Source organism: Onychomys torridus, chromosome 4 (assembly GCF_903995425.1).
Source record: "Onychomys torridus chromosome 4, mOncTor1.1, whole genome shotgun sequence".
Lineage (NCBI taxonomy): Eukaryota > Metazoa > Chordata > Mammalia > Rodentia > Cricetidae > Onychomys > Onychomys torridus.
The window spans coordinates 149655567-149682615 of NC_050446.1; the positions used below are offsets into that span (position 1 = coordinate 149655567).

Genomic DNA, 27049 nt, shown 5'->3' on the forward strand with positions numbered 1-27049 from the left:
GAAGAGGGCAGCCAAGGCGGGAAGGTGGGCTCCGGACTCCGGGAGCCAGGGGATTCAGGCGCCTCCACCGCCACTAGCGGGGAGCAGCGGGGAGGAGGGGGCCGCAATCGGAAGAGGAGATCCCACCATGCCCAAAGTCTTTCTGGTGAAGAGGAGGAGCCCGGGAGTCTCGGTCCGCAGCTGGGATGAGCTCCCGGATGACAAAAGGGCAGACACCTACATCCCAGGTGAGTAGCGCGGGGGCCCGGCCTGGGCGCGGGGCTCCCGGGTGGGGGCAGGGTGACCGCGGCCCTCCTGATCGCGACCAGGGCTGACGTTCCCAGCCCTTCCCCCTCTCTGCTGGGATCGTGGGGTGTCTTGAGGGAGAGGGATCGAGGACCAGACTGGGAAACCTGGGACGCCCGGTGCTTTCTCCCTAGACAGGGCTAATTGCGGGGCGGCGGGACCGTTGGCTGCAGCGCGGGCCGACCTGGCCCTGGAAGGGGGTGGAAGGCATTGGGGTTCCCTTGCACCCTACGTCCTCTAAGCCGCACGTGAAGGTCCGCTAACCTCTCTGGAGCGAGACAGGGCGAGGGTACACCCGCCTCCGCGGGCGCGAGAGGAAACTTGGCGCGCGGGTTCTCCGCGGCGCATGGCCCCTGGTGCTTAGTGGGCGCCGGGGTGGCCTGAGGACCGGTCTCCTGGCACCCTAAGTTAGTTCGAGGGGCTGATCGCCCGGTTGACTCGTCTACCCTCGGGACGTCGCCCATTTGGCGTGGTGCCCAGGTCCGGGGCGGGGCGGCGGCACCGCCCGCAGGTCAAACTGCCGTGGGCGCCCGGGCGTGACGCCGCGTGTGGTTGAGTGTTGGGGTGCGGCCCCCTCCTCCGCAGTGAGCCTGGGCTGTCTGCTCTCCGACCCCCCCGAGGACTGCCGCAGCGACGGCGGCAGTAGCAGCGGTTGCAGCAGTAGCAGCAGCAGCAGCAGCAGCAGCAGCAGCAGCAGCAGCAGCAGCAGCAGCAGCGCCGGGGAGCCTGGAGGCACCGAGAGCAGCTCGTCCCCGCGCGCGCCGGAGCCTGAAACTCCAGAGCTCCACGACGCCGAAGGCCCCGATGGACACCTGGCAGCGATGCAGCGCCCGGTTGCCAGGTCAAAAATCAAGGTAAGGTGTCGACTCTGCCCCCGCCGCCACCTGCACCACGCCCTGGCGTCCAGCTCCGGAGCCCCGGCGCCCCTCCCTGCCGCGCCCGCCCGCGCAACGGGGCCCAGGCGCCGCACGCCGGCCCGTCACTCCTGCACCTGCCCCTGGGCGGCAGCCAGGCTCCGCGCGACCTGTCCCCTGAACCACAGTGCCAGGGCTGCCAACATCTTAAGCGGACCCAACCCCCAAGGTGGTGGCCCTATCTGACGCTGGCAGTGGCTTCGGGAACCACTTAAGATCGAACCCAACTACCCAGGTTCAACTGCCCATCCTGTGTCCAAGGCTAGACTATTAACAAGACAGCCCGAGATTTCGGGTGGAGAAAAAGCGCGACCCGCGGTCTTAGACGTAATGCGCTCTAAGACCTTGGCACCTTGAAGTCCTGAGAGTGTTGTTTCCCTCCTTGTTTTTTTGGGACACAATGGGCCTCGCAGTCACCGCTATTTCCAGTGCCCTGATAGAGCCTGTTAGACGGGAAGCTTGTGCCGGGCACTTTAGATTTGCCTTTTCTCTCAAATCTTCAAGAATTAAATTAGTGGGTAAAAGATAAAAGGGCTCACCAGCAGATTTTTTTTCTTTAGCGTCCGTCCCCTAGTGGATTGGAATGTCTGTGCCCCTCAAAAGCTATAGAAGGCAATCTTATCTGGATAGCCATCAGCGCTTTGTTGGGTGGAACTTCTTTCCATGACCACCTGTTCAAAGGTATCCGCTACCCCTAGGATTAAGGAATCCTGCCCCGCTGACTCACAGCTAGCTAGAGGGGGAGGGGAGGCGGCTGGTTTTATGCTTAAACCCCAGGTCCTAGCCTGGCCCGCTATAGTGCCATCTTGTATAAAGTGGGCCATAATTCTAGGGCGCCCCACAGTATCGGCTACCCAGGCCCCCAGGCCGATGCGGGGAGGGAAGGGTAAATCCAGGGGTTAGATGGGGATAAAGAAAGCAGCTTTTCCTCCTCCCCCTGAGCCCCCTCCCCCGGTGGGCCGGGGCGCATTTGGTTCTGAATTAGGATTTGAGGCCAGAGCACCGGAAAGACTCTAGGTTGTTGCAAGCTGGGGGACTATACTTCACAGAGTGCGCTGAGGTTTGAGTGAGTAGTCCGGAGGCTTCTGGGCCAGGTGGAGTTAAGTGGGAGGGAAACGTTTCCCTGAAGTGGATAGCTCTTGCCCTTTGGGAAATTCTACAAAGTGTCCCACTTGCATATTTATCACCTGGCTAGAAAGACAATTGTAAGGTTGTTTGGGGAGGGACAGTAGTTCGTTAGTTTGCCCCTCCTCCATCCCCATCTTGGTAAAGAGAGAAAGCCCATCTCATGAAATTCTGGAAGATCTATTTTCTGCCTTAGGCAGACACAGGTGTTGGAATTTTGGATTAAGGGAGTCAATAAACCAGTCATTTCCAAGATAAATTGCCTCTGTGGTGGGGGAGGGGCTTGGGCATGTTTGCAGACCGTTAGCAAGCAACCTACTCCCCACACTTACCCATTTCCTAGGGAGTATTTATTCACTGAAGGCGTCTAAAGGTGTTCAGGCTTCTAACCTTCCTTTCTAGGCCAACATTGGAGACATTTTGGTATGAGAATCGCCAAAGCCTCTGGAAATATCTGCCCTGGTATTAGCAGTTTTCAAATGGCTGATCAAATTGCCCATCTCTTAGCACATTATGTGACTATTTCATAAGGCATACATAACTCAAAGAATTTCCTCTAAGAATTAGTTTCTTAGCCTGGTAGGGTGGCCCATGCCCTTAGTTCCAACACTCACAAGGCAGAGGCAGATGGATCTCTGAGTTACAGGCCAACCTGGTTTACATAATGGAGTTCCAAGCTAGAGAGGGCTACATAGAGTGACCCTGTTTCAACAAACAAACAAAAACAGGTTTATTTATTTATTTATTTATTTTGGACTGGAAGAGGAAGAAAGCCATTCAAAGATGAGGTCCACTCATGGCATGGCATATTTTTACCCCCATAGAGCTGATCACCCCCACGTTCCATGTTAGACAAGCACTATATAACTGAGTTGTAGCCCCAGCCATGTGTACTGCTTTAATGACTTAGTTTTAAAACTTGAAGACACACTGAGGCAGTGGGCTTGTAGGACCAAAGAAAGAGCAAGTGAGCCTGTGCCTTGCAGGGAGGGGCGGGGGTGGGGGACACTACACAAAACATCCACCAGCATACATTATGTCTGCTGTGTACAAGACAGCCAAGAGATAAAACACTCCAACTCCGTGTGTTCCTTCCAGAACACTCTAGCAGTAGTGATTAAGTATCAAAGACCTGCATTTGTTAAGTTCTTACTTAAGGACTGCGCGAGTTTGAGCAGTTCTTCATTGTCCTGTGCTTCGCTCTCCTTATTTATAAAACGTATTCATGTATTCATGATCTCTACCTAACTCAGTGTGAGGTGGAATGAGCAAAGGGTGCAGCATGGTGTATGCTCACTAACCATGGATGCTCTCTGGTCTGGTGGGGGAAACACCTGCAGCATCTCCATAGAGGAACGTAAGGACCAAACCAGAAGCACCAGCCAAGATGTGCTTGCTGAGTTGGGAAGGGTTGTTGATATGGATGGGAGGGCTGTGAAAATGAGGGTGACCGGTCCTAGGGTGCTGTGCGCTGAGCCTTGTGCTTGAGTAAGGAATCAATGTTCTGGTGAGCAAAGGATAGGAAATGTACCAGTTAGGATCAGGGGCGGAGTTGGCAGTGTGGAGTGGGCAATGAAGCTTAGGACAATATGAGTTGAAGGGCCAAGCCAAGAAGAATGTTCCTCCATGGGCAGAGGAGCAGCTTTGGAAGGCTTCTGAGAAGGAAAGACTTGACTGGGAACATCTTGCTCCTCAAAGCCTCACTGTGAAGAATTGTGTGAGTTACATTAAAAAAAAAAAAAAAAAAAAGAGTGGGGAATCATTAGCACTCGTGTGCCATCACAACCTGCCCAACAGGAAGCCAGCCGACAGCCCTGTGGGGAAGGTTTTGTTAATGCCCTGTCCTGCAGCAGGAACCTGGGGTTTGACAACCCGGTTGTGTTGGCGGTGGTGAGTGGGTCTGGGAAGGCGGCTTGGAACGTCCCTGCCTGTCCGACTTTCCATTGTGTCAGGTTGTGACGTGCTCTCTTTAGGACTCAGAATTCTGTAATTTAAAAAACAGGTTGTGGTGGGGAGCTACATACATCTGGGTCCAGTCAAGGACCTCATTTGCAGATCTCTACCTGTAGGCTGGACAAAGCCTGGAAAGGCAGGTGCCTTCTGTCTCTAAGTCTTCTGAGTCTAAGTGATCTAAAGTGACCGTTCTGAGTTGACTCACTAGGGTGCTAGTAGGAACTAGCAGGCGAATTTCTGTTCTCACCCCATCCCATCTGTTCTCTTTCCCTTTGGCCTTCCCCTCCCTTGTGAGTTCTGAAGAAGTACAGCCAGGCTTGGAGGTGCACGCCTTTGATCCCAGCACTGGAGGCAGAGGCAGGCAGATCTTCATGGGTTCAAAGGCACCCTGGTCTACATACGCAGTTTCAGGTCAGCCAGGGCTACATAGTGAGGCCTTGTCTCAATAAAGAAGAAAAAGCAGTCCACCTTTCCCTTGGCTCTCTAGTGGGTGGTGACAGTATATGTCAAATATATGCCCTTTTCCTCCTACCAATTTTAATTGTGAAGAGTTTAGAAGACAAAATAATAGATATCTGCCACTTGGTCTCAGCCCATCCTTACTGGCTTCCATCCCCCACCTTCCCATATATGACTCTGAAGCAGTTTTCAGATGTACTAGTTATGTTCTACACAACTACGGGCCATACATAGAACTGTGATCCTGTAAAATTATAATGCTGTGTGACGTCTTAGCCAGCTCAGTTTGTGTAAACACACTCTGTAATGTCCATGCAATGGTAAAATTGCCTAACCCAGCTTTCTCGGAATGGATCCATCATTAAGCAATGACTGACTGTATTTCAATTATAAGTGGTTCCAAATGTGCCCCAATCACACCCACTTGAATTATGTGTTCACATTGTTAAATGGCTTGTAAATGCCTACTCTCCTCCTCCAGTTTGTTTAATCAGGTCCACGTAATGTCCACACACTGTGATTGACGTTTGGCATGGCTTTTAGTTGCTTTTAATTTACATATTTTTTCCTCCCCTTTTTTATGTACTTGCAAGCTAATTGTTGGAGCAGTGGGTCATTCGCTTTGTAGAGGTCCCAACAATTTGAGTTTTGCTCAGTTAGTCACCTTGGGCATTTCTCAGTCTCTGTTAACTCCAAGTGGATTTTAGGGATAAGGGTACATCATATCATCCAACAGGGTAGGGTAGTCCTTGTCACATGTAGCTTAAGTCACATAGGATTAAAAGCGAAAGTCCTTAGTGCTGCTGAATTGGCCAGTTCCAGATAAAAATTTCCTATCGTAGAAAGCTGTATGGGACAGCACTGCTCTGTATGTTTGGTCAGTTACTGGGTTTCGGCTTGACTATGTCACAGTGCCTGTGAGCGGGTGAAGGGTTGGGTTCCCTAAAGAGGCGGTGCATGCATGCTTGTTACCTTTCTGTGATGATAGGAGCTGTTGGTGCTTAGGGCATAAATATTTTGGTATTGCAAAATAGTGATATTCCAGTTCTGTTCATCAGTTAGCTGTAGCCAGTATTGACCTTGAGGTCTTGCTCATGCTAATTACATGCTTTCTCACTGAGCCCTACCCTAGGAGACTTTCAGAAGACGTATTTCTATGTTGTTTTTGTTTGTTTGTTTGTTTTTACGTTTTTTGAGACAAGGGTTCTCTGTGTAGCCCTGGCTACCCTGGAATTAGCATGTAAACCATGCTGGCCTCAAACTCACAGAGATTGGCCTGCCTCTGCCTCCTGAGTGCTGAGTTCCTACCACAACCTGGCAAGGAAGGCATATTTTTGTAGAGACAGATTTTCCCTCACATTCTGTGTGGTTTCATAGGGATAGTTTGTTAGCAAAGGCAGAAGAATGCTTGATGCCTGCTTGGTGTGATGATTGTGCATACCTACAGTCCCAGCAACTGGGAAGCTGAAGGCAGTAGTTTCTGGCAAGCCAAACTGAGTAACCACACAACTACATTTAAAAAAAAAAAAAAAGAAAGAGAGAGAGAGAGACAGAGAGAGAGAGAGAAGAAAGAAAGAAAGAAAGAAAGAAAGAAAGAAAGAAAGAAAGAAAGACAGACAGACAGACAGACAGACAAACCCATTGTTGGGCATTTGAGAGGCAGGCATAGGCAGACGGATCTGTGTGAGTTTGAGGCCAACCTGATCTACATAGTGAGTTCCAGGACAACCAGAGCTACACAGTGAGACCCTGTCTTGGGGGGGAAAAAGTAACAAAACCAAAACAAAACAAAAAAACAAACAAACAAACCAAAAACACAAAGAAAACCCAACAAGAAGACTTGGTTTCTTTTATGATTGAAGATTTGGAGGATAAACTATGGGGACTTTCTACGGCCCAGACCCCCTTTCCGGGGAAGAACTGTGGAACTAGAGAGTTTTCACTAAGTTCCTGGTGGCTGTTAGAGGCTATGCTCATACAGTTATCATTTCAATGCCACAGTAGTGCCTTGCCATCGTCAACATGTAGCTCTGACACTTGAGCCATTATTGAGTCTTAGATTAAGGAATATGGAGAGTATTCCTTACCATGATATGAGATAAATAAGGATTCATGGCCAGATCTCTATCCTTGTCTTGAGGAAATGTAGGCACAGAATTTTGGGGGAATAAACATTCAAAATCTCAACTTGACATCTATAAGCCATATCTCCACAGGTCAATCCCATTTCCTTGAGTCTTGCTTTTGTTTGTTTGTTTTTTTCTAGACTGGGTTTCTCTGTGTAGCCCTGGCTGTCCTGGAACTCACTCTGTAGACCAAGCTGGCCTTGAACTCACAGAGATCTGCCTGCCTCTGTATCCCAATTACTAGGATTAAAGGCGTGCACCACCACCGCTGGGCAAGTTTTGGTTTCTTACTTACTTATTTATCTACAAGTCTGGCTTATTTATTTGCTTATTTGCATGTGTGTGTGTGTGTGTGTGTGTGTGTGTGCCTGTGTGAGTTTATGTGCACTATGTGTGTGCAGGTGCTCACAAAGGTCAGAAGAGGACATTGTATCATCTGGGACTGGAGTTACAGGCAGTTGTAGGAACTAAACCTTGAGTTTCTGCAAGAACAGTAAGTGCTCTTAACTGCTGAGCCATCTCATCTCTCTAGCTCCACTTCTGGCTAATGAGACATTCTCTTTATCATCTCTTCCTTTGAGGAGGTGCTCCATTCTGTCATGTGCAGAAGTTGAGGAGCCTTAGGTAATGGTACATGGACCCAGGAGGCCAAAGGAGTTGGAGAAGTGTATTTAGCATGCATGTTTTGAGCAGGTGGATGTAGCTGGCACACATGACAGCGGCCCCCAAATGGCCACCAGAGAGTATCTGTGGACTCAGGATTCTCCTGTGGATATAGAAGCATTAATTTAGTGGCCTGGTCTGTAGAAGCATCACAAGAACATAAAGGGCCGTCCCTCCTGGGTGGGTTTTCCCTTAGCAGTTTGGCAGGCAATGATCTTAGACACCTGGAAAGTCTGTGTCAGATCCAGCTTGGGTCCTTGCCTCTCTGGATGCTTCGGACACTTCCGTCAGTCCTCACACAATGATTAGTTTGTTGGGGGTTGGTTTTTTGTTGTTGTATTTTGTTTTGTTTCTGGCCACGGAGGCCTGCTTTTTAGAACTTAGTTGGAATTTGGCTTCTTTTATTAAATGAAAGCTGAGATCCAACAGAGAACAGGGCTGTGAGCAGAGACAAGCCAAGTCCCAGGCTTAGTGAATCACTCATCCTCTCTTTATCTTGCTCTGAATTAATTTCCAGGCTGATGTCATTTCCCAGCCTCTGTGGTAGTTTCTCTACTTCACTAATAAGCCCTGGCAAAGCCTTGACTTCAGATAAGGTGAGACCAGGGGGCATTTCCAGAAGATCTCCCCCTGGAAGACCTGAAACAGCACCCGGAGGTTAAACACATGAGTAGCTTCTGTATCAAACACAAGTCGGGGGGGAAGGGGCTGGAGAGATGGCTCGGTCATTGAGAACACTCATTGCTCTTGCAGAGGACCCAGGTTCAGCTCCTAGCATCCACAAAGTGACTTCTAACCTTCGATGACTCCACTTCTAGGGGCAGTGATACCCTCTTCTGTACTCTTCAAGAGTACCAGACACACATGTAGTGCACATACATATATGCAGGCAAAACATCCATAAAACACAGACTAAAAATTAAATCTAAAAAGGTTTGTTGTTGTTGTTTTGAGACAGGGTTTCTCTGTGTAGCCCTGGCTGTCCTGGAACTCATTTTGTAGAACAGGCTGGCCTCGAACTCACAGAGATCCACCTGCCTTTACCTCAAGTGCTGGGATTAAAGGCGTGCACCACCACGCCCGGCTAAAAAGGTTTTTTAATAAAAGAATGATACTGACCCTGAGGGGAACAGGGTCTATGTTTACTTCAACATTGCTGGGAAAGAAGGTCAGTGGCCTCAGCTTTTTGAATTGCAGAATTTAGGGTGAAGGACTCTGGGCTTACGACTCATACTAAAGGTGAATTCTCTCTCCCATCAGAGAGAGCAAAATTGAAAAGCAGATTAAGGAACAGGGAAATTTGACCAATTATCTTATGTGTGTGTGTTGGGTGTGTGTGTGTGTGTGTGTGTGTGTGTGTGTGTGTGTGTGTGTAAATGTCTTGTGGGAGTTGGTTCTTAGTCCACCATTCACATATGGATTCCATAGATCAAACTCAGAAATCATCAGCCTGGGCTACAAGCATCACTGTCCTCTGAGCCATCTCTCTCGCCAGCCCTCAGTTACTTTTGTTTTAGCATTATAGAAATTTGGAACTGCTCTAAGTGTAATAAGACTTACTTTTGTTGTGATTTGTTTTGTTTTTTAAATAAGTAGCTTTCTTCTCTTAAATTATTTAATTTACTCCCAAGAGGAAAATACCATTATTCATATTTTCTTGTTTTTTTTTCAGAGCTGAGGACGGAACCCAGGGCCTTGCGCTTGCTAGACAAGCGCTCTACCACTGAGCGAAATCCCCAACCCCCCATTATTCATATTTTATGGGTGATGAAATTAAGGCTTGGAGAAGTTAAATTACTTGCTTACATTCTCGGATTGTGGGTCGTAAAGCATTGGCTCTGGTCTTAGCTTCTCACACTCCTGAGGAGACTGTGTGGTACCACTGAGTATGTTTACACATAGAGGAACTGTGATCCGGGGGTTTTGATTTTGGTTTTTCAAGACAGAGTTTTCTGTGTAGCCCTGGTTGTCCTGGAACTCATTGTATATATAGATCAGGCTGGCCTTGAACTCAGAAATCCCCCCAACTCTGCCTTCTAAGTGCTGGGATTAAAATCATGTTCCACCATGCCTGGCATGATCTAGGATATTAAATGGCATTTCATATCATACAGATGATCAGAGCTAAATATTTATTCAATTTCTTGGCATTTCTTGCCTCTCTATACACTATGATTGTTTATTGGGTGTATGTGGAGGTGGTACAAGCATGTTCATGTAAGTGTGGGTACAGCCTGTGGAGGTCAGAGGAAACCCCAGGTGTCATCTTCAGAGACACTGTCTACCTTCTCTGATATATAGAGTCTCTCCCTGTTCTGGAGGTCACCAGTGAGGCTAGACTGCCTATCCAAGGAATCCTTCTCTGGGTCTCCTCAGCTCTGGGATTCAATCATATTCCACTCCATCCGTCTTTTTAGGTGTTCTGAGCATCTAAGTAAGTCTTCGTGCTTGTCAGCACTTCACTTAGTGAGCTATCTCCCCAGTCTGCCACAGCCATTTTATAATTAACATGGGGAAGATGTAATTTTGGTCTGAGTTTTGGTTCATGATGTAACTTATTACTTGTAGAACCAAGTAAATAAATCAGACTGGATACTTCTGCTTTGAACACTGAGGAGAGAGGATGTTAGTTGTATATCTGTGTGAGCATAATGAAGATGGCCCAGACAGCAGACACAGGACCTGGGGAGGGAGAACTGGTCCAGGAATCATGTCTTCTATGTCATACATCCCATCCTGGGAGAGGGGACTGAGAAGTGGCACCTTGGGGCTGGGGATGCAGCTGCTTGATAAGACTGTGTTCTTTTTTCAGAGCTGAGGACCGAACCCAGGGCCTTGCACTTGCTAGGCAAGCGCTCTACCACTGAGCTAAATCCCCAACCCTAAGACTGTCTTCTTAATGTACAAAAGCTCTGGGTTTCATCTCCAGTTCCAAAACTAACAAGGAAAATAATGCAAGCAGTATGATACATTCTGGGAAAAATCTGTTTGCTATTGATTTTTTAGGATTTTACTTTGATTTATTTATTTTTAAAAATGTATTTATTTTATGTGTAGAGGAATTTATGCTGCATGGCTGTCTGTGTGCCATGTAAGTGCCTGGTACTCATATAGAGCAGCAGAGGGTCTTGGATCCCCTGACACTGGAGTTACACACAGTTGTGAGCTACTATGTGAGTGCTTGAAATTGAACCCAAGTCCTCTGGAAGAGCAACCAATGCTCTTAACCACCAAGCTATCTCTCCAGTCAATTTATTTTCAATTATGTGCAGATGAGGGTGGTGTGCACATGAGTGCAGGTGTCCTCAGGCCAGAAGACAGTGTCAGATACCCTGGAGCTGGAGTCACCTGTCATGCATGGGTGCTGGGAGCTGGACTCAGGTCTTCTGCAAAAGCAGTATGTGTTCTTTACTGCTGAGCCATCTCTCCAGCCCACGGTTACTGTTTTTGTTAACCCATTTCTTCTGTGCAAGTAACCCCAAATTTAGTAGCTAAAATAATGTTTATCATATTCTCTATGTCTGTGGAATGGCTGGATAGCTCTTGCCAGCTTTCTCTGGAAGTTGCAGCCAGATGTCCCTGCTGGACCGCTTAGCGTTCTCATCATTTCTTTTGAAGCCTGTACTAATAGGCAGTCAGGTAGTGTCCAGTCTCTTGCTATTATAGACCAAATTTTTATTTATTTTATTTTGGTTTTTCAAGACAGGGTTTCTCTGTGAAGCAGTCCTGGCTATCCTAGAACTTGCTCTGTAGACCAGGCTGGCCTTGAACTCACAGAGATCCGCCCGCCTCTGCCTCTCGAGTGCTGGGATTGAAGGCCTGTGCCACCACTGCCTGGCTTAGACCAAATTTTTAAAGCACCACATATGAAATACACCCACAAACCAAATACACCTTCCCTTATAAGGAGTGATACAATATGGCAGGAACTAGTTATTGGCAGTGATCCTTGGCCAGTTGTCTCTCTTTTTAAAAATTTAGGATTTATTTGTTTTATGGGTATGAATGTTTTGCTGCATGTATGTACATATATCATGTGTGTGCCTGGTGCTCAAGGACATCAGAAGAAGTTATTAGATCCCTTGGAACTTGTGTTAAAGACAGTTGTAAGCCACCACGTGGGTGCTGGGACCTTTCTCTGCAAGAGCAACAGGTGCTTTTAACATCTCTGAGGCATCTCTCCAGCCCTCTCTTTTTTAATTGTTATTTTTATATTTTTTTGAGATAGGGTCTTACTATGTAGCTTTGGCTGTCCTGGAACTCACTATGTAGATCAGGCTGGCCTCAAACTCAGAGATCTGCCTGCCTCTGCCTCCCAAGAGCTGAGAATAAAGGAGTGTACTACCACACTTCAATTGTCTCTGTCTTGGTTGAGAGTTCCTTACGCTGTCAGGTGACCTTTGCCCTCTGTAGACTTGTTATTTAGAAGCCTAGAGTTCTCAGTGGGCCTCATTTAGTCTTTCCTCCTTTGTCTTCCAGAGCTCTCTCTTGCCTTTGGAATAGATCCCACCCATTGAGTCCCCAAGGTAGACACTGCCCTTTTCCACAGTCTGGTAACTGCTTTCCCAGGCCTGGCAGCTCACACTGAACCAGACATAGATTGCTATTTCCTACCATTTTCTTATCTCCTCTCATTTCTGTTTGACAGCAGGACTTGGTGTCTCTGCAACCCTCTCCCTTGGTGTTCCATATCCCAGCCACTATTGCATCTTTTTGGGAAAAAGCCACTTTGGTAGTGGTGCTTTGACCATAGGGCCCATCAGTCACTTCAGTGCTAATTCAGACAAATTAAGCTCTGAACCAGTGAGAATGAATAGGAGAGGAAACTGCCCAGGAAACCCCATCCTGGAATCCTACAGCCTCCTTGGCATCCTTCTACTTGCTCCCAGCTGCCCGGCACACTATGTGCTGCCCTCGGGCATGGAGGAACTGGAGGCAGCGGTGTGAGTGGCCATGTGCTGACTGTCCTCAAGGCCTTGAATGGAGGAGTCCACATGAACTCTTCAGAAGCACAAATGTAATATGCTCTCTGGAATAAAGGGCAGTGAAGTACATACAAGCAGCCCTCTATACCCATGACTTCAATATCCTATGGATTCAACCATTTGGAAAGAACACAGTGTCTATGCTAAACATGTACAGATCTTTTTCTTGTCTCTTGTCCTTATTCCTTAAATAGTACAGCCTAACACTAGTCACATAGAGTTTACATTGGTACAAGGTTCTATAGACATCTGTTTAGGTCATGCAGCTGTATGTGGGATGATATGCATACTAGGTCCAAGCCACAGTGTTTCAGATCAGGAGCCTGAGCACCTGAAGCATTTAGTATCTGCAGAGGGTCCTATTACCAATCTCTATGTGCCAAGGATGACTGAATTCCAAGGACTAGTGCCTAGCCTCATTTCTTTTTCTTCTTCCTGCCTTCCACTCCACTAATCCCCCCCCCAATTATTCATTCTTCCAGTTAGTTAGTTAGTTAGTTAGTTAGTTAGTTAGTTAGTTGAGGCAGGGTTTCTCTGTGTAGCCCGGGCTATCCTAGAATTCACTCTGTATACCAGGCTGCCCTCGAACTCAGAGATCTGCCTGCCTCTGCCTCCCAAGTGCTGGGATTAAAGGTATACCCCACCACCACCCAGCTATTCATTTATTTTTGGTAGTACTAGGGATACCCACAGGACCTGCATGTGCAGGTGAGTGCCCTGCTGCTGAGCTGTAGCTCCAGTCCTTGGGCTTTTTATAGACAATTCTGGCAGAGCAAATGGACCATCTACATCTGACCTTTGAGCACATCAGGTGTGGTGTTTCACATCCCACAGAGGGTCAATCCAGTGTTTGTCCAGGGAGACAGCAAATGTAGCTGAGAGAATCCTGCACTGGAGATGGGGACAGTCTGGAGGCTGGAATCCTGGCCGAGTCACTTTCCCAAGTGATGATTTTATTTGTGCACAGTTTGGGTGTCTGGCCCTGGGGTGTGACTCAGCTAGGCAGTTTTCTTCTGAATGGCATTGTCTGGGGCCAGTCGGCTAGGTGGTGGTGACCCTGGGTTAGGTTGGAAGATCCAACTATGCAGAGCTAGCACCAAGGTGCCTCTGCAGGGGGTTCTGGCTCTCCACATGGCTAGCTTGTGCTTCCTTGGCTTCAGACATAGAGGCTGGCTTATGAGAAGGAGGCAATGAAGCTTCCAGGTGTCCCGTATCCCAGAATTAACACATTATTTCTGCTCTCTGTTAGTCATGAGCCCTGCCCAGGTTCAGAGGAAGAGAAATCATCTCCATCTTTCCCCTACTCCTTTTTAAAAATTTGAATTACATTTATTTATTGTGGGGGGTGGGTATGCTATGGTGTGTGACAACTTTCAGGAGTTGGTTCTCTACTTCCGCCATGTTGGTCCTAGGGATTGAATTCGGGTCATCAATCTTTGTCATCAAGGTTGGCAGCAAGTGCCTTTATTCACTGAACCATCTCTCCAGCCCCGTTTCTATTTCTTGATGTCTGGAACAGTACTCAGAGGCACAGAAAAAGAGTTGACTGTGCTGTCTTTGGAAACCATTGACAGCAGGACCCAGCCCCCTTTCTTTTGTTTCTCTGTTCTCAGCATTGGCTTCTTCCTTGTGGTCCAGGTGGCTGCTGGGGCTCTAGCTAATGGGATCCTCTCTTCTCCTTATAGGGGATGTCTTTTTCATCAGTCAGGTGATCACATGCTCGTGTCTTGTTAAAAGGCTGCTGTAAAATGCCTTTAATCCCAGCACTCAGGAGGCAGAGGCAGTCGGATCTCTGTGAGTTTGAGGGCAGCCTGGGCTACACAGTTTCAAGACAGCCAGGATTTACGTTGTCTTAAAAAACAACCAAAAGAGCTGCTGCAAGACAGTGCATAGATAGGAGTCAGAGGTCTGCTGGAGGGAGGGAGGAAGGAAGGATGCTGTGCAAAAACATTTCCCAGTACCGGTGTCTTCATACCTTTCCCAAAGCTGAGCCTGCTTAGGGGAACAGAAGCCTTGAGAGAAGCTCTCTCAACCTTGAGAGAGCTCGCCCCTGGGATCTCACACACACACTCTCTCTCTCTGCTCCCAGTATACCACAGGCACGTGCAACGACTCCGTGATTCACAACTGTGAACTGTGTGGCAAGAGCTTCCGCCTGCAGCGCATGCTCAACCGTCACCTCAAGTGCCACAACCAGGTAAAGAGACACCTGTGCACCTTCTGCGGCAAGGGCTTCAACGACACCTTCGACCTAAAGAGGCATGTACGCACACATACAGGTGAGGCTGCACGCGTGACTGGCTCACTTCTGGTCTGTCCACCCCAACCCCCAACCCCACCTCCACCCTTGACCCAAGAAACAGGTTTGCAGCATGGAGCAGGATGGACACAGGATGAGGCATTTGGGGCTATCCCAACTGAGTTCACCCCCTGACTCTGCCACCTGCCAGCCTTGTCACCCGGGACATGCAGGCCACCTCTCGTGGCCTGAGTTTGCTCCCGTAAGATGGGCACGTTGTACGGGTTCGAGGCAGGCTGACGAAGGAAGTCTCTACTGTAACGCAGCCCCTCTAGTCCGGCGGCAGAATGGGATGCTTTGGACCAGCTTCAAACCCCTTGTACTCCGGCGGCAGAATGGGATGCTTTGGACCAGCTTCAAACCCCTTGTACCTCTTACTTGACTTTTGTTTTATTGTTGTCATTGGTTTGGGTTTTTTAAGAGAAGGCCTGGTCACATGGCCTGCCCTTGAACTCTCTGTCCTCCTTCCTGTGCTTCCCAAGTGCAGGGATCACAGATGTGCCGCTGTGCCTGGCTAACCTCTAAAGTCAGTCTGACTCAGGGCTCCTGATCCTCCTGAGGCAGCAGAACAGCTGCCCTGAGCTTCCTCGGGGCCTCTTCCTTGCCTTCCCAACTTTTCTTCTTCCTCCTCTCTCTCTCTCTCTCTCTCTCTCTCTCTCTCTCTCTCTCTCTCTCTCTTTGTTTAATGCAAGGGACAGAACCTAAGGTCTTGCACATGCTAAACAAGCACTCCACCACTGAACCACCCTGAGCCCATTTTCCAACTCAGGCTGTCTGGATCCGAGACCTCCTCTTGTGTGTTTCAGAGAGTCTGGGGGATGACCTTTTGCCTCAGTCCAAAACCTGCTGATTGGTCACAAGCTTCATTAGTTTTATCTTAGGCACATCTGGCCCCTAGGCTTCTCCACTTGAGGCCCAGTTTATACCTTTGGCCCAGTAAGTCCTGGAGGAAAATTGTAAGGATGCCACTTCTCTGCTCAAAATTCTGCGACTCCAGGTAGAGTAGATACAGACACCTCCATTTCATGTGAGGCCTCTCGCTATGTGGGTCTTGTCATCAAATCTCTATCAATTCCATCCCAGCTCAAGCCATTTAAACATGACCCATCTCCTCCCCCCTCCCCCAAACAGGGTTTCTCTATGTGTATCCCTGGCTGTCCTGGAATTTACTCTGTAGACCAGGCTGGCTCAGACTCACACAGATCCGCCTACCTCTGCCTCCTGAGTGCCAGGACTAAAAGTGCACCACCACTGCCAGGCAAACATGACCCCTCTTAAACTAGTAAGTACTGTCCTGACCCACCACCCACCTTCCCAATAGCCTCTCACACTGTGTTCATAGCCCCCTGTCCCTCCGATTCTTTCAGAATTTAGGGTTCTCCCGTCAGACAGATTTCGGCTCTTCAGTCTCAGCCAGGGACCTTCTTAGGTCCAGTCTACTCCATTTTCCTTCCTAATTCTTATGCTTTATTTTTCTTAGAGTGGTGGTGACATGAGCTGCCTCCCTGGCCTGGCAAGAGTGTCCCCCTCTTTACAAAGTGAGGTGGTCTACAAAAGATACTTTTCTTTTAGGGGGCTTGTTTTCATGTGTGTGGGGGTGGGGTGGGGGAGGGTGTTGAGACAGAGTGTCTCTGTGTATCTCTGGCTGTCCTGAAAATCACTCTATAAACAAGACTGTCCTCGAACTCGGAGATCCACCTGCCTCTGCCTCTGGAGTACTGGGCTTAAAGTCATGTGCCACCATGCCTGACTATCCCTTTCCTCTAAAAAAATTTTTTTTTCTAAACTTTTCTTCTTTCTTTCTTTCTTTCTTTCTTTCTTTCTTTCTTTCTTTCTTTCTTTCTTCTTTTTTTTGGGGGTGGTGGTGGTTTCGAGACAGGGTTTCTCTGTGTAGCTTTGGAGCCTGTCGAGCTGGGATTACAGGGTGCGCCACCACTGCCGCCTACACTGAACTTTTCGTTGAAATGGCATAACTAAATGGTGGCGGCAGCAGCTCACGCCTTCAGTCCCAGGACTCGGGAGGCAGAGGCTGGTGGATCTCTGTGAGTTTGAGGCCAGCCTGGGCTACAGAGCGAGTTCCAGGGCAGCTAGGGCTACATAGAGAAACCCTGTCTAGAAAAAAAACAACACACACACACACACACACACACACACACACACACAAAACAAAACAAAATTACATATCTAGAAAAATGCATAAATTACAAGTCCTTAGGCCCAGATGCATACAATTAAAATCAAGTTAAAAAAAATCAGACTATTTCTAGACCTAGAAGTCATTACCCTCTCCCAGTAATCTGCTTTCCAAGGGGGTCAGGACTTCTAATTAATATATAACCGTTTTTTAACCTGATAATATAAGTGGGATCTGTACCTCCTTTGAATCTGGCTATAGGCTTTTTTCAGTCTCTAAAGACTAATTCATTAATTTATGTATACATACTGGAAATTGAATCCAGGGCTTTGAACACACTGGGCAAGTTCTCTAACAGTGAGCTATAATCCTAGCTGTGTTAACTTTTTATTTCTAGAAGGGTCTCACTAAGTTGACCAGACTGGCCTTGAACTCATTGAATAGCCCTGGGCGGTTGTGAACCAGCAGTTCTATAATTGACAGGCACCTCAGAGGTGGAAATCTGGGACCACATCAGTCTGGACCATAGCCACTGGCTGTGGCTGCTAAGCCCCTGCCTTGGGACTAATAACAACTAGATGTGGTTTAAGGCACTGGATTTGGAAGACTTAATAAGAAAAACAATCTCAAATTTTAAAGTTTAAAATGATTCATTGAAGATTATCTCCTTAGTCCCAGAACTCAGGAGGCAGAGGCATGAGGATCTCAGTGAGTTCTAGGACAACCTGGTCAACATATGGAGTCCTAAGCCAGTTAGGGAAATACAGTGGAAATTCCTGTTCCAAAAAAGAAAGGAAGAAAGAGAGAGAGAGAGAGAGAGAGAGAGAGAGAGAGAGAGAGAAAGGGAGGGAGGAAGAATCTTACCTATTTCTATTTATTTGGTTGTTTGCTTATTTTTGTTTTGAGATAATGTCTCCTGTTGGTGTAAGCTGGCCTTGACCTCTGCATTCTCCCACTTTAGCCTGCTGAGTACTGGAGTTAGAGGTGCATGCCACTGTACCTGGCTCCTTCTAGAAATTTCTAAATTTTAAAGTGGTTTGCCTCTTAATTTCTATTGGACAACACTATAATAATTGAAATGGATGGGTAAACATTTCCAGAATTTTAATCGTAACTTTTGCCTTTAAAGTAGTCAGTGAGTAGCACCATGGAAATGACATGAACCCACTTCCATGGTCAGCCTTCCTTTCTGGTGGAGGTATGCCTCCAAAGACCGTAAAGCTGGGGCCTTATATTTGTCTTAGCTGGTGATAAACATGAGTCCATCACTGACCTAGGCAGGCAACGATGGTGCTAGGGGCTGGAGGAGGAGGCCAGGCTAAGATTGTCTCCTGGGCTTTTACCATAGGCATGATTTTACTACAAAACAACATCTGAAAGTTCACAGATGGGCTGGGCGGTGGTGGCACACGCCTTTAATCCCAGCCCTCGGGAGGCAGAGGCAGGTGGATCTCTGTGAGTTCGAGGCCGGCCTAGTCTACAGAGCGAGATCTGGGACAGCCTCCAAAGCTACACAGAGAAACCCTGTCTCGAAAGCAACAACAACAACAACAAATAAATAAATAAATAAATAAAGTAATAAGAAAGTTCTCAGCTGTGTTAGTTCATGTGATCCAATCTCACTGGCTCCAAAAGATCATCCTAGAATTTAGTGGGAACTTGTTCTTTGCCTTTGGTTGAGCTGTGAACATCACAGTTTGGCTGTTGACTATTCTAAGTATATTTAGGCCAGAAACAAAGATACAGACACTCAACACAAATACAGCAGACGGCTAAGTGAGGGATATGTTTGCATCGAGTCCAAAGCCTTATCGTTTTAAAAACCTAGCTGGAATCCTAGGAACCTCCATTAGAGAATTGTTAGCAATGTTGATAAGTTTGGCAAAGACGGGAGTGAACAATCGGCGCTAACTTTGCCTCTCACCTACCACCAACTGCGTCTCTTTTCATTCTGGAAACTGTAGAGGGCATTTAAGGAAAGACTCAGAATACAAAGGAAACTTTCTGGAAAAGGTTCAGGGAAACTAGAACCTGAAAATGTCTTGCATTAATATACAAGCAGATGAAAGAAAAGATTTGGAATCCTTTTTGGCCGGGGGTGGGGAGGTGGTGGGGGGAGGTGGGGAGGGGAATGGCTTCACCAAGAAAAAAGTAACTACAGGGTTCTCTGTCCCTGACCATGTCTCGGTCTCTTCGAGGTTTGTGTGTGTGACCGGACTAGGGAGTGAGGGTAAGGTCCAGATGATGGCTCACTGGAATACACCTAGTAATTCGCAGAGGATGTGTTTGTAGCTGGCTGTGGTGGTACATGCCTATAATCACTAGGGAGGTGAAGACGACAGGATTGTGAGCTGCAGGCCAGCCTGGGCTACATCATGAGTTCTAGACAAGCAACAAATAACCCCCCCAAACAAACAAACAAACAAACAAACCAGAATTAATGACAAAAATCAGTAAATGAGCTGGGCGCAGCGGTGGCACACGCCTTTAATCCCAGCACTCGGGAGGCAGAGGCAGGCGGATTTCTGTGAGTTCGAGGCCAGCCTGGGCTACAGAGTGAGTTCCAGGAAAGGCGCAAAGCTACACAGAGAAACCCTGTCTCGAAAAACAAGCAAACAAACAAATATCAGTAAATGAGTGGTAGTTTTCATTCTAAACAGTCTTGGATCCTGCACCCTGGAAGCAGCTCTGTATTAAAATGATTTATGGAGGGCCCCTGGGGGGAACTTGTCGAGCAGTGAAGGCAAGTGGGAAAGAGAAAAATGTGCTAGCCTCAGCCCTATCCTAGATGGCTCTGGGGTTTGAAGGATACCTCAGTGCTGTCCTGTGCACAGGTTTGTAGAGGGCCTTTCTGTACCCACTTTAATTAGACAAAGCAGAAGACTTTTTCACTCCTGGGCATTGGGACAGTTAGTTGCTAGTGCTCAGTCCTTGGAGAAGGGGACATCCAGGAGCTGTTAGCCACCAGTTCACATGGCCCCTGGGGCTACACATCAGCCCAAGAAGTGAGTCTGGGTGGGAAGCCAACACTGTCTTCTGTGTACTTGACTGAGATGATTGCTTTTGTCTGGTGTCAGGAATAGGACCACAGAAGCCAGACTCACCTACATCAAAACAGACAGAGGAGCCCTGAGTAATTAAAGGAACAAACTATGTATGTTCAGTTCATAGCCTGAGAAGAATACCACAGATCTGTTTTTATAGCTCGTTCTTTTGAATGTTCTACAGTTAGGCCAGCTAGGTTACTTCCTAAGAGTGGCTGCCTCTTGGCAAAAATGATTTGTTTTGGGGAGAGAGATCTGTGTGTTTGAATGAAAAAATATTGACCAACGCTTACACATGCTGGACTCTACAGTGAGTGTCCACACCTATGCTATTCTGTGGTTTGAGGACCCACAGCACCTGGGAGTTGGTGGGCATGTACAGCCACACATTTTGATGCCCCAAGGTGCCAACCTCGTTGTTCAGATACAGTATTTATTGAAAGTATTTTATTTTTCAAGCCGGGCGGTGGTGGCGCATGCCTTTAATCCCAGCACTTGGGAGGCAGAGGCAGGCGGATCTCTGTGAGTTGGAGGCCAGCCTGGGCTACAGAGTGAGTTCCAGGAATGGCGCAAAGCTACACAGAGAAACCCTGTCCTGGGGGGAAAAAAAAGGAAGTATTTTATTTTTCTATTTGGTAAAATGAATGTTTATGCTGTTGAAGATGTCAGACAAAAGCCGTAGCAAGTGTCCACTGTCGTAAATGGCTGGTTGGCAAGGTCAAGCACATCAGTGGGATTCTGCTTAGTCTTGGAGAGCTGGTTGGTTGGGCCTGGGAGAATGGTAACTCACCTTTCTCAAGGTGTGGTGGCTCATGCCTGTAATCCCAGCACTCGAGGCTGAGGCAGGAGGATTACTGAAATTTAATGTCAGCCTGAGCATTTGCTTTTCTTGCAGAGGACCTGGGTTCAGTTACCAGCACCCACATGGTAGCTTACCACCATCTGTAACTCCAGCTCTAAGGGATCTGATGTATTCTGACTTCTGTAGGCACTGCACTCACGTGGTACATGTACATACATGTAGGCTCATACACATAAAATAAAAATAAATATATTTTGTGGGGTTTTTTTGTTTGTTTGTTTGTTTGTTTGTTTTTGAGACAGGTTCTCCCCATGTAATTCTGGCTGACCTAGAACTCACCATGTAGACCAGGCTGGCCTCAAACTCCCAAGTGGAGGCAAGAGGATCAAGTCTCATGGTTATCCCCAAACACAGTGAGTTTGAGGCCAACCTGGGCTAGACAAAAAAATATTTAAAAAAACCTTGGAGCTCCAGATGAAGTAAGAGGCTCATGCCTTTCCTGTGGACTGAGTTCCATAGAGAGAACCTGAGGAATTCCAATTTGAGGTCAGGCCTGGGGAGGGGCTGCCCACCAGACAGGGGCCCTCTTGCCTTATCTTACATCAGGGGCTACTTTGAGAGAGGCCAGAAGGCAAACAAACCGCCGCCTGACTAAAGCAAAGAAGACAATGGTGTCTTTGTTTAGAGCCTAAGGAGAAGGATTGACTGGATTGGGAAAAATGCAGATCAGAAGTTTAAGGCAGGGTTGCTTGCTGAAGAAGCGTGGAATCCACTCCCCAGCTCGCCTGCAGAATTGCCTCCTCGATGGTTCCCTTCTTAGTTTAACTTATATTTTTTCAGCCAAAAAGATAATGTATTTGTGTGGGGGAAATTGAAAATAAGATTTAAAAAAAGCAAGCGTCCGTACAACCCTAGTTCCTTTCTGGAAGCGATTGGCCGTTTGTTTTTAGGTTTTGTTTTGTTTTTCTCCCAGAAGTTGTTAAGGCATGCAGCTGCTGTCATGGGAACTAGACCTTGGGCCTTGCTTGGTGTCTACCTAGTGCGTGTACCTTACTCCTTTTCATCATTGTCCATTTAAACGAAATCACGACAACATTTCCACCACAGAGGCACAGGCCTTTTCTAGCTCCCCAGTAGAACTACTTGTTTCCATTTTCAGGTTGTCTCTGCCCCCACCCCCTTCTGTTTTATTCAATTCTGACAATGCTACCGTGAATTTTCTCACATAGCCTTTCCCCACCAACGTGAGCCTCTCTCTCATAATGTAACTTCCCACCAGTGAACTCACTAGGCCGAAGGGTCAGGCCAGTCTGGGCTCATGGGCATTGCCTGCTTCCCTTCCGGGAGGCTGCCCTCTGTCTACTTCCCACAAGGAGGCAGCCAGCGTCAAAGCTTCTGGCTGTAGTTCACAGTTGGATCAGAGTCAGGAAAGGAGCACTTGACAGGAAGCAGGGAAGCAGGCAGAAAGTTCCAGCAGTGAGGAATTTACCTGGAGATGTGGGATATGAACTCAGTTTAGGGTTAGGATAAACAACTCAAAGCTCTTTGTTAAGCCCCCAAAAGAACTTTTTTTTTTTTTAACTAGGTAATAAAGGCCTAGGATAGAGAATTCAAAAGATCAGTCAATCTCTAATAGTCACCTAGGAACTACATTTTTGTTGTTGTTGTTGTTTTTTAGGGTTGTTTTTGTTTTTGGTTTTGTTTTGCCAGGCTGAGGATCGAACCCAGGGCCTTGTGCTTGCTAGGCAAACGCTCTACCACTGAGCTAAATCCCCAACCGGAACCACATTTTTTTAATCCTTTTTTTTGTTGTTGTGAAATACGTAATTCATAAGAAAGGGTGTAGTTGAAAGACAAATACTACTTAGGGATATGGAGCTGGATTCTAAACACTGAGGTCCTAGCTCCCTGAATACTTAGTGTTGGCCAGGTCAGGTCCTGTGCCTGTGCTATCCAGTTAATCCTCGGACCAGCCATCCCTGGCTGTGAGTACTATCTGTGTTTTGTGGGTGAGGAGACTGAGCCGTGGAGGGGTTAACAGATTGACCGTGGACTCCGTTAATGAGTGGCAGATGTGCAGTGCCTGGCTTTTCAATGGCCTTGGACTTTGGAACTACTCAGGTAGGTGTCAGTAGGTTAATTATGTCTGGCAACAGATGGTGCTTTCAGTTCCCAACCTGTTCTTTTGACTAGGACAAGATTGGCTTTTGCTAGAGAGTGAGATGAAGTGTGAGGTCTCTGTGTTGGGGGAGGGAAGCTCAGTATCGATCCCCCTTAACACCAGTCTACCTTTATTCCCTTGAAGGAGTGGAAAACAGCAGTGCTCCAGGATGGGGAGCTAATTCCCAAGCCCAGGAAGGAGCTTTTCTGATGAGACGCAGGAATGAGATCACAGAGTCAGAAGACGAAGCAGGAACATTGGGGCAGGGATCAGGTTTATAAGTTAGAAGTGTCATAACTAGAGCTTTTATGGTCTGTCTCCTGTGTCTACATCAGGAGGCACCCAGCCTCAAAACCAGGGTCAGCGTCTACACTATGTCCTCTTGGAAAAAAACCTCCTAGTCAGCCCCTTTCTTTACTGGCCAGGTGGTGCAGGGCTCCCAAAATCTCTTAGCCCTGGCTTCTCAGCCCTTGCTGGGTGCTCTACCCATAGAAGATATGTGCAGACTATGTGTTAAATACTACAGGAAAGGTGATATGGTTCTGCACATGCTAGGCCCAGTGTCATCTGGGTCACCCCTGGAGTAGGAAGCTCCATGCCTAGGACCAGAAGCATTCATTTCTTGCATTTATACGTGCAATGGAGTATCATATATCTTTTTTTTTAAAAAGGCAAAATTATGTCACCTGCCGGAAGATGGAACTGGGAAGTGTTAAGTGAAATAAGTGATTCTAAAGAAAATATTTGTTTTCTCTCTTATGTGGAATCTAGGTTGGTTTTTGTTTGTTTTGTTTTGTTTTTTGTTGTTATTGTTTTGTTTGGTTTTTTGAGACAAGGTTTCTCTGTGTAGCCCTGGCTGTCCTGGACTCACTGTGTCAAACCAGGCTGGCGTTGAACTCAGAGATCTGTCTGCCTCTGCCTCCCAATTGCTGGGACCAAAGGTATGGGCCACCACCAATGGGCTTTTTAAAAAGTAGATAGTGGATCATTTGAGACGAGGAAGGCAATGAGGAAGGATAAAAAGTAGGTAATAGCATTGGGGTGTGAATAGAATCAAAGTAAATTTTATGTGTGTATGGAAAGGTTTATTTATTTGTATATATATATATATATATATATATATATATATATATATTGTGGGGAGTGTTTTGTCTACTTTTATGTCTGTGTAGCACACAGCCTAGGTCTGGTTGGTGCTCATGGAGGCCAGGAGAGGGTTTTAGGTCTCCTGTGTATGTGGATAGTGGGAACCTTACTTGGGGCCTCTGGATGAGCAGCCAGTTCTCTTAGCTGCCGAGCCATCTCTCCAGCACTTGAAGAGATCATAATGAAGGCCAAGTTCAGTGCACGCCTTTAGTTCCTGCCCTCAGGAGGCAGAGGCAGATGGACTGCTCTGAGTTCCAGGCCAGCCAGGGTGACAAGGTGAAACCCTATCTCAGCAACAACAAGGGACAAATTCTCAGCTCTGCCCCATCGGAACCTAGAGTCTGCTTGATGTTTGGTCTGGTTTTGAGACAGCCTCTCACTATATAGCCCGTGCTAGCGTTACAGGCTTGCATTGCCTCACTGGCTAAAAATACTCTTCCTGGTAATTGGTGAGCAGTTTTGCCTTGATGCCCCAAGCACCTCTCTTATCCCAGTCCTTGTTCAGACCATGTCCAGAGCAATGAAATACATGTAAAAATATATTTAATAATATGTACCTATACATATGTATTCCTTATTTTGTATAAAGCAGAACAGTCTCAAGAAACTCTTGCCTGGGCTAGGGGAAGAGACATGTATGAGGTGAGGGAGGCCTTTTTAGATTTTTTTTAAATGTTTATTTATTATTGTCATGTGACTCAGGTTGGCCTTGAATTCCTGATCCTTCTGTCTCCACCTCCCAGGTGCTGGGATTACAGACATGGGCTTCTGAACCTGATGTTGATTTTAGATTTAAATGTCCCCCTGCTTCTGTCTGATGGAATTTATCTGTATAGAGTAGCCCAGGCGGCCCCTATACTCTAACTGGGATTATAAGGCACCACTACACACAGCATTTCATTTAAAAAACAAAACAACACACTGAGTCATCTTTATGTGTGAGCATAAGCCGTGGTGGCCAATGACATCAGGTGTCCTCTATTGATCTCTATCTTCTCCCTATCCTCCCCCCCCCCCCCCCCCCCCCGTGTGTGTGTGTGTGTGTGTGTGTGTGTGTGTGTGTGTGTCTGTCTGTCTGTCTGTCTGTCTGTCTGTCTGTCTGTCTGTCTGTCTCTGTGTGTGTCTGCCTGTGCTTGCCATGTGTGAGTTTGGAGGTCAGAGGACAACTTATAGGAGCCAATTCTTTCTTCCCTTCCACCATGTGCTTTCTGGTATACAAATGGTGGCATCCGTCTGGTCAGCCTTGGTGGCTAACGACTTTAGCCGTTGAGTCTTCTCACTGTGCCCCCGACCTCCCACAGCCCCCCTTTCTGAGAAAGGGTCTCTCACTTGCCAATTAGGCTAGGCTGTCAGGCCAGTAAGTGCCAGAGATCCACCTGTCATTGATTCCTAGAAACAGCAGACAGGGTTTCATGGTGTAGCCCAGACTGGCCTTGAACTCGCTAATATCTGTTTGCTCTGCCTCTGAATGCTGGGATTAAAGGTGTGTGCCATTGTAAATGAGTTACATAGCATTTAACATGGCTACAAGCATAGTTCTGAGCAAATGAGAAATGTTTTACATTTCTTTCCCTCCCACTGTGCTATTGTTACATTAAGACTTCTAAAGGTCAGAATTTTAACATTAATCGAATGGAATTTCCTTTGGACCTGACAGCCACCACACCCATCCCTTGCTTTGTAAATACAGGTTCTGGGGATTGCGCCCAGATCCAGCCCGTTACCAGCTGAGCTGTTCCCCCGGCACCTACTGCTAGTTCTTCCTTTCGTCTGTTCCCTGCAGTGCTTAGCACAGTGTAAGTGTGTTCTGCACCGCCTCCTGTGATGCCCAGCACAGTTTGCCCTGCTTGGCTTCCTCTCTTCCCCGTCTTTCTCGTTCACCGCCTAACCCGTGCTTCCTGGGATGGCCTCTCCGGTAAACTTACCCTAGGATCTTTGTCTCCGTGTCTCTTTCCAAGGAAACCCACAGTACAAAAATGAAAATATGGCTTACCTTGCCACTAAAAGACGAAACCATTAAGTCAGATGAGTGGGAAGAATCTAAGCCTTTCTCCCAGAGTCCAGTGTTGGGCTCTCCCTCATTGGTGCCCACCTGTCTTAGGTTTGTCCATGTAGATGCCAGGACCCTTCAGGATGGTTCTGGCCCTGCCTTCCTCACATTGTCAAGGATCTTGGTCCTGGGAAACTTCAATGGTTTCCTAGGAGGGAAGCTTGGGCTTGGCTATGACCAGCTGGTGACGTGTCTGCCCCTCATCCTTACAGGCATTCGCCCCTACAAATGTGACGTGTGTTACAAAGCCTTCACCCAGCGATGTTCCTTGGAGTCCCACCTGAAGAAGATCCACGGTGTGCAGCAGCAGTATGCTTACAAGCAGCGTCGGGACAAACTCTATGTGTGTGAGGACTGTGGCTACACGGGCCCCACCCAGGAGGACCTGTACCTGCATGTGAACAGTGCCCATCCAGGTAGCACATTTCTCAAAAAGACTTCCAAAAAGTTGGCGGCCCTTCTGCAGAACAAGCTGACGTCCCCACTGCAGGAGAATTCCACCCTGAGTGAAGAGGAGGACAAGAAGTGAAGAGAGAGAGAAGGTGGAGGAGAGACGCTCGGTGCCACGTTTACTCGGACTTTAGGTTCTGAGGCGTACCCCTCCTCTGCTCCACGGGTTCTTTTCAGTGACAAGCATTCAGTCCACCTCTTCTTTTGGGACATCAACAGTAAGATGCACTCCAAAGTTGTCCATCATTCTGCCACAGCAGGCCCTGTACTGTGTGTCTGTTTTCTTGGTGGCTGAGATCACGTACGGGTTCGTGTGTGTGTGTGTGTGTGTATGTGTGTGTGTGTGTGTGTGTGTGTGTGTGTGTGTATTTTTTCTGATGGAATTTTCACACATGAATAGAGGGGTGTTCTTAAAGAGACCATTGTCTTATGGTGCCTTGAAATGCTTCTCAA

General features: G+C 47.4%; 1 protein-coding gene across 1 annotated transcript; it reads left to right on the top strand.

Moving 5' to 3' along the window:
* The first annotated feature begins 93 nt into the window (after positions 1–93).
* Positions 94–27049, top strand: Ovol2 (ovo like zinc finger 2). Its single transcript, XM_036186118.1, has 4 exons — positions 94–227; positions 871–1139; positions 14600–14789; positions 26359–27049. The coding sequence occupies exons 1-4, from the start codon at positions 128–130 to the stop codon at positions 26673–26675; spliced, it is 876 nt and encodes a 291-aa protein (XP_036042011.1). The 5' UTR covers positions 94–127; the 3' UTR covers positions 26676–27049.